Source organism: Vespa mandarinia, chromosome 2, assembly GCF_050613455.1.
Source record: "Vespa mandarinia isolate Hongniang chromosome 2, ASM5061345v1, whole genome shotgun sequence".
Classification (NCBI taxonomy): Eukaryota; Metazoa; Arthropoda; class Insecta; order Hymenoptera; family Vespidae; genus Vespa; species Vespa mandarinia.
This window is the reverse complement of record NC_140811.1, coordinates 14,370,001-14,380,708: the sequence shown is the minus strand read 5'-3', so window position 1 is coordinate 14,380,708 and position 10,708 is coordinate 14,370,001. Positions and strand designations below refer to the sequence as shown.

At 32.6% G+C, this 10,708-nt stretch overlaps 1 protein-coding gene across 7 annotated transcripts in view; it reads left to right on the top strand.

Moving 5' to 3' along the window:
- The first annotated feature begins 254 nt into the window (after nt 1-254).
- The window catches only part of CalpC (calpain C), a 26,198-nt gene continuing 15,744 nt past the window's right edge, over nt 255-10,708 (top strand). Inside the window, exons 1-2 of one of the 7 annotated variants that reach the window (XM_035865148.2) lie at nt 255-366; nt 668-788. In XM_035865148.2, coding sequence (XP_035721041.1) covers nt 780-788 — 9 coding nt within the window. In that variant the 5' untranslated portion in view covers nt 255-366; nt 668-779. Of the gene's footprint in view, nt 451-664; nt 789-10,708 lie in introns of all 7 variants that reach the window. The other 6 variants (XM_035865160.2, XM_035865158.2, XM_035865127.2 and 3 more) reach the window with 6 other exon arrangements.

Below are 10,708 nucleotides of genomic sequence, written 5' to 3'. Positions count from 1 at the left end.
ACACGGTGGAAACGCGCGTCCCTTTAAGCGAGGTAAAGCTTCGGTGCGAATGCGAGTAGTGAACGCTATTATGGAGGAGGAAGCAAGCAAGGTGTTTGTAAGTTGGAGAGGGAGGGAAAAAGAGAGAGGATCGGAGGCAGTAGTTGGAAGAACGGCAAAGGAGTAGGAAGGTTGGCTCGACTTCGACTTCGACAACGACTACGACCAAGAGAAAGAGGAGGAGGAGGAGGAGGAGGAGGAGGAGGAGGAGGAGGAGGAGGAGAAGTTAGTGAAGGAGGTGAAGGAAGAAGAGGAGGAGGGTTCTGATCGGCTTTGGATCAGTGAGTGCCAGTCCACGTCCTCTAGTCGACTCGCACTCCTTCATCGGTGAGTGCGAAATCGCGTGCCGACATTCTACCAAGTTATTTTTTAATCTTTTGTGAAAGAAAACTTACAAATTCAAATTTTACGGTGAGCCTTCTTTGACCTGTGTTTTTTCAAGAGGATAATACAAAGCACACTTTTGTTTCTTTTCTCTTTCTCTTTTTCTCTCTCGCTCTTTTTCCTTCTCGCTCTCTCTCTCTCTCTCTATCTCACTCTATTTATCTCTTACTTCTTCTTCTTCTTCTTCTTCTTCTTCTTTTCATTTTTGTTTCTCTCTCTCTCTCTTCTCTTTGTCGTTAAGAAGAACAGTGATAAAGTGAAAGGATCGAACGGAGCTCGAACGAGGAATACGAAGATAAAGTCCTCCTCTTGGAGGGGGTGATATCGTCGAGGAAGAAACAGAATCGTGGCTACGGATGGTTAACGTAAGTTCATTCATATCATTATGTTTACCATTCTATATATTATTTCATTGTAAATAGACTTTGTTTGTTTGTCTTCTATGTAATTAATGTTTTCTTTTTTTTCTTTTTTTTTCCCTCTCTATTATAGAAAATTTCTAACTAGTATAATTTCATGTAAATATGATAAATATTAAGATTTGAAATAATCGATACAATCGAATTGAAAATGAATATCGTTTTTGGCACGAAATTAGAAATCGTTTTTGGCTCAAATTGATTTGTTTATCTAGCAATATCACTTCAACTTGGCTGATACGCGCTTACTACGGAATTTCTAGTAAGGTGTGCCGGTGCTTGCTATGCGACCAGAATGATTTCTTTCCGTGAAAGTCCCCGCGGAGCTCGCTCACGTTCCGAATCTAGCCGGTGAAACGAAAAGCATTCGAACTCGCGGAATGTAACACCGAGGGAACTAAGTACGTGAAAATCATGAAAGTAAAAGACAAACGAAATCGAGCACGCTCGATCTTCGACAATGGCCGACTGATGCGGACACTTTCATCGCAAGTAAAACATTGCAAGACGATGCCGTTCTACGTGCATATGTATGTTTTTATACATGCGTATGTATAATTCAAGAGAAAAAGTTACGATGGATGAAGTAAGGAAAAAAAAAAAAAAAAAAAAAGAAACAAAGAAATTGATATTGAGATTAATTCATCGATAAGGAAGAATTAAAAGTGGCAACGATAAGAATGATTATTTTATTATTTAATTAATACAAAGAAAAATGAAAGAATTAAAATAATATCCAAGGAATAAATAACAATGTAAATGTCTTTCGATTGAAATGCAAAGGTACTTATCCTTATAAATAAACAGAAAGGATAATTGTACGAAATTAAAGCGCAATTAATTGCGAGGATTATGCTTGCACGATCTTAGCAAAATATAGGAGGATTATATCACGCTTGAAGACTTCGCTACGCTTGGTAGCAGTCTCTTCTCTTTATCTCGTCGAACATAAAAATTCCTTTTTATTTTATTCAAAGATCATGTTATTATAATTCGTCTTTTTTGAATATACAATATATCAATATGTATGCTTACATGTATTGTACATAAGTCTCGATCGTTTTCACCTTACGTAACCTTCTTCGAAGAGATTGTCATTAGTCATATTGTAATATCTGATAATTTCAAATTCTATAGAAAATCGAAACTTCGATCGTAAAACACTTTATGAACACGTTAACCTTTTAAATGTCAATTTTGAAAGACAATACATGTACTACTATGTACAATCTCGAAAGAATTTTTTACTTTCGATAAGTTGCCCACATATGTAGATTGTATATGTCTATATTAAAGTATGAACTTTATTGTTAATCTGATATAAGGCCCTATGAAATCGATTAAATACGTCACTGAATTGCATGAACTATATTAAAAGATCAAGGAAATTCTAAATACGAGATATATCATTTTAATCGATCCATCACGTTATCTAATATTAGAACAGATATTGTATGTATACAGTATGTTCAGTTTAAATATATACACGCCATAATTTCCTTAAATATTAAAATGCAAATAATGTTTCAACTGAATGTTGTATAGTGTCAAAGGGTGATAAATATTTGAAGATAATTTTGTGAAAATATTTTAAGATAATTTTGAAGAACCCTGTTAAGGTCACGTTGACATTTTTAAACGCAAAATCTACTTTATCTTCTAATCTACTTTATCTACTTAATCTATCTTTATCACACATTCTTCAAGCTAATATCAAATTATTTTCAAAACATTTTTTAAACTTATATTTCTCATGATTCTTATACTCTGTTATGTTCTTTCTTCTCTCGGTTTTTGAAATTGACGTATGTAATTAACTTCTATCGATGTACTTCATTATTAAGAATCCATTTACATATTTCGCATCGTCGATGCTGTTCTATTCCATTGTTTTTCATTCAAAAATACACACAAAATTCCAAACAATAGACTAAACTATTTCTCTATTGGTTACATAGGGTAACGCTAATGTCAGGGACACACCAAAATTAAAACTTAATAAATCCAAAATAGTCTATACAAACTATATGTGTAGGTAGTATTTTAAAAACAGTTTGATGTCAGCTACAAAAATATATAATAAAGAATATAGGATTTCATTAAAAAATTTAACTGTGAATCTTCGCAAAAATTCTTCGAAATTATCGCAAAGTCAAATAATTATCAATACGATGTATCTCTCTTGACATCATATTATATTTTTCTGTATCATTTTTTTTCATCATATTTTAATAATTATAATTAGCGAAATAATCGCATATAAACGGAACATATTATATAACGATAATAATCTTTATCGATCTGTAATCATTCACTTTAATTACTTCTTTGAAACAAATGTGACATTACCGTAATACGAAACAATTGAATATTTTCATTAAATTTAATTTACGATTTATTGATGATAAACAAAATAAACTAAAATAAATTAAAATTTAGAAAGTATTAAAGATAAAGATTTCAGAGTTGGTTGTCAAAGTCATTCGAAAATATTTCTTTCATTTATTTGGATAAGTCAAGTGACTATTTGCAATAGCAATAGAGCTGATCGAGTTCTAACGAATAGCGAGAAATAAAAGCACCTGCACTCGTGGCGTACGCGTTTTTACACGTTCCTCGATATGGTCGAGGAACATCGAAGTCGACCGACGCGTTTCTACCTCGCGTAAAGCTCTTCTCCGCCTTCACGAAACCGGGTCTTCTTCTTCTCTCTGCGACCTCGAAACACACAAATTATGAAGGCACGAACAGCAATGCGCGTTTATACGGACCAATAAGAGGCCAGCTTTCTTTCATTTTCTTCCTCTTCTTCTTCATCTTCTACTTCGTTCCTTCAAATTGATCCATTCTGTCGATTTTCATAGAATGCATATTTATTTTCACCGTCCAAGTGAAATTTATAATGAGAAAAAATTAAGTACTCTTGTATTAAACGAGATCGAGAGTTAACAGATAATATTAGAATATCGTTCAGATAGTTTTTATTATTTATAATTAATCGTATATAATCACACAGATATATATATATATATATATATATATATATATATATAACATCTTCTAGACTCTTATTTAATTACCGAGATGTTAAAATAATTTGATAAGAGATAAGAGTCACATTACGTACAAACGAAATGAGATAATGATAAAGAAATATTTTATCCAAAAAATTTCCCGCGTGAATGGCATTCGATTCAAGGTATCATAGTTGACTGGACAGTAAAGAAAGATGGAGGAGGAGAAAAGGGATACGATGAACTCAAGAAGAACTCAAGGACATTGGCAGAGATCCCTTCTTCTTCTTCTTCTTCTTCTTCTTCTTCTTCTTCTTCTTCTTCTTCTTCTTCTTTTTCTTTTTCTTCTTCTTCTTCTTTTTCTTCTTCTTTTTCTTCCTTTTTTCACATCAATTCTTCAACGGTGATATTTCAAAGGAAAAATCTTCCGAACAGAACGTTAATTTCTACGAAAAGTTTACAGGTCTTACCTAGAAATTTGCAATTTTACAGACTTTGCATCTTCCGAAACTATCTTCATCTACGATTACTCGAGAAGCGCAGAGCTGGATCGTAAAGTCTAGGAACGAACCGTTTCAGGATGCATCACGAAGGTTCAAGCATGTTTGTGAAAATGCATCAACCTTGGTCACGATCATCTTAGAAAAAAAAAATATATATATATAAAAAAAAAAAAAAAAAATATATATATATATATATATATATATATATATATATACAAAGGAAAACACAAATTATCAAATCGATGTTTGCCGATCAGAAAGTTAGTCTGAATGCAAGAAATTAATATTAAAAAATTAATTGAATAAAGCGATTGAACGTTACAAAAAAAAAAATTGATTGAATTCATTTCATTCTTTTATTTTTATTTTTAAATTATTTAAAAATGCATAATTCCATTATCAAGAGAAACGCATATCTATTCGTTTGCAACATTTCGTGATATGTAATGATTGAATATAAAAACAATTAAAAAGAGATAATAAAAAGCTAGAGTAAAAGGTACGCATGTCATTATACCTACTTTTATAATTAAATTCTGCGTTAACCGACTTCACGCTTATCCGACGTTGTTCCGGTCCCGTTCAGATCAAAGAACCGTATTGTGCCAGCTTTTACCACTCGGTTTTAGTTATGAAATCAAATCTTACGATTAAACGGCACGATAAACTCACATGAAAAATATTAATGACGTACAAACTCTTTTTGAAAATTATTAATTAAATCCATAGAAAGGTTTTTCTATCTTCGATCTTGAATTGCATTGAAAGAGCTTATTTCCAAACTATCTTAAATACATATCTTACGAGATTATCTACTGTTAAACTTTTGACACGTTTCCTGAATACACATGCATATTTTTATTTATTAGAAGATATTGAAAGCAAACGTTTCTCTATGTAAAACAGAAATAAAAATTAAAGTGATCGTTTCGGTAATTCTTTAATTATATCTGGGATTTATAAATAATTATATTTGAAATAATTTTTACATGGAATTCGTGTGTTTTACTATAATGTTTAACACTCTTTTAATCGTTTTTACAATCGGTATAAATTCAATTTAAGAACAAACAAATATTCGGTTACAATTAATTTTCATTATTACAACTCGATATTATATTATTTCATTTTATTACTTATGTATACATGTATACATATATTACGTGTAATTTTCTCAATTTTTTTTATGTCTTTAAACCTAAGACATTTTGATGATAAGCTATCCGTATAGGAAGGTACGAAATATCATCGACGCATTTCTTCTTCCTTTCCTTCTTCTTGAGTATATTGATGAACAGTCCATAGTTCAAAGGCCATCCATCAAGATATTTTCAGGGTTGAAAGGTACTCTCGCTCGAAAACCACTTAGAGTGCTCTTTCTTTTCGTGTTTTATCGACGTCCGAACGAATCTGCATCAAGCATCTTAAAAAACTAAGCACGTTTTTATACGTTTGTATACATACATGTATACAAAGAGACAAGAAAGAGACGAAGAGAGTCACACGTCTCGATCATACGAGCGATAACGTTAAGACGCTTGCACAAATTTCCGGTATTCGCAGAAGGAGTGGGAGCACGAGCTACAGCTTACAAGTTGCTTCATTATCATGCGAAGGAATCTTCAACTATACTTATACCTTATTACTTGGAAACAAATGGGCAAGTGTACTTGATGTAAGAATTAAAACGAGTACGGAAATAATCGAAAAATGTTCAACAATTACAATTAAGCTAACGATTATCAAAGTGATCTAAGTTATATATAATTTTATAATATTTTTACATTATTATGATATAGATTAGCGTAACATAATATAAATGATGCGTTTAATTTTCCTTTATTTTTTACTTAAACTACTTAGGCTATTATCGTTACAATTTAATCTTTTTAATATTATAAAAATCTAGCTGACATTATCGATTTTATGATAAAATCGATTAGACTTCTTTAAAGACAGGAAGTACGTGTAGATATTATAGAAACGTGACGCTAATCGCCTATTACTTAATATCGTTTTTATAATCCTGTTTTCTAAGGACGATTACACGAACGAAATACTACGTTCCCGTTTTAAATCGCATTTGTCTTACGACGATTATAATGAAAATAAAAAAAGGCAGAAACAAAGAGAGAGAGAGAGAGAAAGAGAGAGAGAGAGAGAGAGAGAGAGAGAGAGAGAGAAAGAGAGAATGATGTCTCGTGCACTTAAAGCTACGTTCACAAGAGAATAGTCAGAGAAAGTGTCTCTAACGAGTGGAACGAACTCGGTTCGACGATTTATTCATAATCTAAATTATAGTGATTTTCTGGTTTCGCCATTCGGCTCGGTGCACCAGTCGATTCTGGACCATGTCGTATAGTTATGATCGACTTTAAATTAATAATAATTTTCATTTTTTTTATATAAAAAAGAAAAAAAAAAGTAACTTATGGAGCCAATGTTAAAATAGAATTTTTTATTGATTATTATCCTTACTTTGCGTATTACATAATTAATTAGTTATATCTCTAATTGATATTACCAATGTAATAGTAAAGTAAAGATTAAAGTTCATACGAAGAGATAAATCTTCTAAGTACACGTAATATTGAGAATATAGTGTGTACATAGATAGGTAGGTGCAAGTATCGGATGTGTTACACGCGATGATCATTACTGACACGCGCGAACCATCCTCGAATAAGGAACTCAAGAGAGGTGATCGCAAAGTCGCCTTTGAAGCATCACTCGATTGCACTCGCATAATGTGAGACGACGCAAAGGGCTTGTTCAAGAGTCTAGTCTAGTCGTTATATCCCGTTAGTTAACGTGGTAAACGTCTCTCTTCGAGTCTGTTAATTAGTAATCCTCGAGATTCAAGCGCGAGAAAAGCTATTTGTTCGCTGTTATTATTCACGATTTAATTTCTGCAACGAGAAGAGGAAAGATACATATATACATATATACATTGAAAATTGCATGATAAAGGATCGCCATGATTGATCGTCTTCCCGACGTACTACCGCAGTTACGTCTAAGTCTATTCGTTGCTGTATAATTAAGGGTTAAATAGATTCAGCTGAAGCGTAGGTGTTACCTAGTAAATTTCAAATAAAACGTCATGCTATTTGTAGGCCTCATTTTCTATCCTGTGAAACGATACAAATACGATAGATGTGCTTTAACCACGATCTAATCTTGGAATATACCTTTATAGATAAAGGAAAAAAAAAATAGAGCGGAAAATATGAAGGAAATAATTATTGTATATTAGGGTCAGAGTTCATTGGTTCAGGATAATCCGTGTTATAATATATAAATAAATATATCTTGATAATCTCATGGCCTTGATCCTCTTACGTATATAATAAAGCATATAAATATTATGATCATGTTTCTTCTTCTTCTTCTTCTTTTTTTTTTCTTTTTTATTTTATTTTAATTACATAACCTCGTTAATTACAATTTCTAATTTAATTCATTCAATTTCTCTAGATAGGACTGTAAGACGGGGAGATATAAAAAGCGTTCACTTTCAATTGCGCATTGAGTAATATTCTATCGGGATAGAATTAAAATTTTTCAAACGAAACTGAGGAATGATCAAAAAAAGATATGTATAAAAACCAAGTTTGATAGGAACTAACGAGCAACGTCAGAGGCATGATCCAATGTTTGGCCTTCGTCGTTTTGTAGGCTAAAGTGAAGGTAACAAGGCCTTTCAGCGTGCACAACGAAGATAAAACCTTTCCATTCAAACTCAATGAGCATCGAGAACATTTCGACGTCATGCTAGAGGACTAATAATGACTAATTATAAACAAAAAAGATGATGAATTTTCATAATACGTGAAAAACTACATTTTTTTCCCAGATACTTGTTTTCTTCTTCAGATTTTCACGAATCCCTTTTTATTTCTTTTTATCTCTCTCTCTCTCTCTCTCTCTCTCTCTCTCTCTCTCTCTCAGTCTTTTTCATTTACTTTCAAACAAAGGTTCGAGGCCATTACTCGGTTATGAATATATATATGTATATATACGTGTGTGTGTGTGTGTGTGTGTGTACCAAGCATAAAACTATTCCATGCTGAGTATAGAAAGTATTCGATTAGTCATCGCCCTACAATTATATACATCCGTTCGACAACGAAATAGTTATTGGCGAAACTAACTTTTACGATACTACTTGAATAAACTTTTTAATGAACTCCTTGAGCTTGATGAAAGGATGTTTTAAACAAAATTACTATTAGAAATACTCTTTATTTCGAATATTACTATATTATCTTGTTCATAAATTCTATTTAATATTTATCAAAATGATAAAAAGTAAACCACGTTGTTTGTATATAAATTCCTTTACTTCTTCTTCTTCTTCTTCGTCTTCTTTTTCTTCTTTTTCATTTTCTTCTTCTTCTTCATTTTCTTCTTTTTCTAGCAAAAAAAAAAGAAAAAAAAAATAAAGGAATGCGTTTCGCGTATTGCAGATTCCCAATTTAGCCTGCGAATTACGTACTCCTTGCAAATTCGAAATAGTGACCGTGGTTCTCGAAGTGGAGACAATCCAATCTATTTTCAGCGCGCAGATGTAGAGATTGTCAGTGGGAGAGTACGCAGGGGTTAAAATCCTCCCGTGGAACGCGCGTGCCTGAGGGAGATAAATGTTTTCGAGGAGGAAGATACAAAGATAATCGTTTCCGTTCTTCGACATTATCCAGAAAGCAAAACGATGGAAAACAGCCACCGCTTAAGCTTAGGCATTTTCTTTCCCCTTATTTTTCTTATTTTCCTATTCTACAACTGTGCTTTATACCGAACCAAAACGATTCACCATTTGCGTTTTAACGCTTGAGGCCATTCAAGAAAATCGTACTACCGCTTTGATGGTTAAAATTACGGAAGACCAGAGAGTAGATACAATTTAGAGAATATATATAAAGAAAGAGAATATATATATATATATATATATATATATATATATATATATACATAAAGAGAAAGAGAGAAAGAGAGAAAGAGAGAGAGAGAGAGAGAGAGAGAGAGAAGGGAAGTATCTTTTTCTTATCTTCTCTCTCTCTCTCTTTCTTTCTTTCTTTCTTTCTTTTTTTACAAAAGAAACCAAACCATAAAGGTTCTTTCGCGTTGAACTCGAAGCGATGTGCCAGCTCTCAAGGACGCGCGAAAGAACCAAGCGTGAAACTAGTCCGACCGGTACGAGAGAGTATGGTACTCCCCTTCTCCTCTTCCTCATCCTCCTCCACCACTCTACGTATAGTAAATCGCTGAAGTGGCCGCTTTGGCGGAAGGTAAAAGAGAGAACCCGACGCATATAACGATACGGATCTCCCAGAGTGGACTCCGAGAGACTCGACTTTGCGACCCACGAGAGACGACTTCTTCGTTCTCCATTTCGGTGGACAACGGTGAACCCCGACTTTTAGTAAGGTTTTCGACTCTCGGAAAGACTTTCTCTCTCTCTCTCTCTCTCTCTCTCTCTCTCTCTCTTTCTCTCTCTCTCTCTCTCTCTGCCCTTCTCTTTGATTAATCGAAAATTTGTTCTCTCTCTGATTAATAGTTTATTGATATATATATATATATATACGAATACGTGCAATTTGTTTATAGAAAAGTAACGAATCTAGTATTAAAAATAAGCAGATAAATCTTTAAAAATAAAAACGTATTATCGTGAACTTCCTAACGATTAGAATAAATTACATTAATGAATTTGATTTTTGTATAAACATAAATCTTTATCTCTTCGATACATTTTCAAATGATTTAATAGAATATTCTCTAAGATAATTAAATTCAACATTCTTTCCACATCTATTCCATATTAACATAAATTACATGTATAACAATGTTAGGAAAGATAAAAGAGATCTGATTTTTAATAGACCATATCGTTCAACGTGCACTGCTTTCAATGTAGAACGAACGGTTCACTGAATTTTATTGACTTTCCTTTGTCGGATTTATAATAAAAAACTTTGAATGAACCTCATCGATTTAAGAAGGCTTACACGATGATCTCTTATCGATCTTATCGTTGCCTCAAGGGGAAGTGAAATCGACTGAAAGATTAAGATTCTATTTGCTCTGATAAAAAAGAAATATTCACTTTACTTTCTAATGTATTGCGCTTAATATTACTCAGTTTTATATATATATATATATATATATATATATATATATATATACAAACACACACACACTCATATATGTATATATATATATACATATATTACTCGGAAGTAATGATTCGTGTCCGGAAAAACGTTCTGGTTGAAGTTTACAAACGAGAGAACGCATTCTCCTGTCTCTCGATGGAAAGGTGATTTTTATTGATACTTCCTAGTACGAT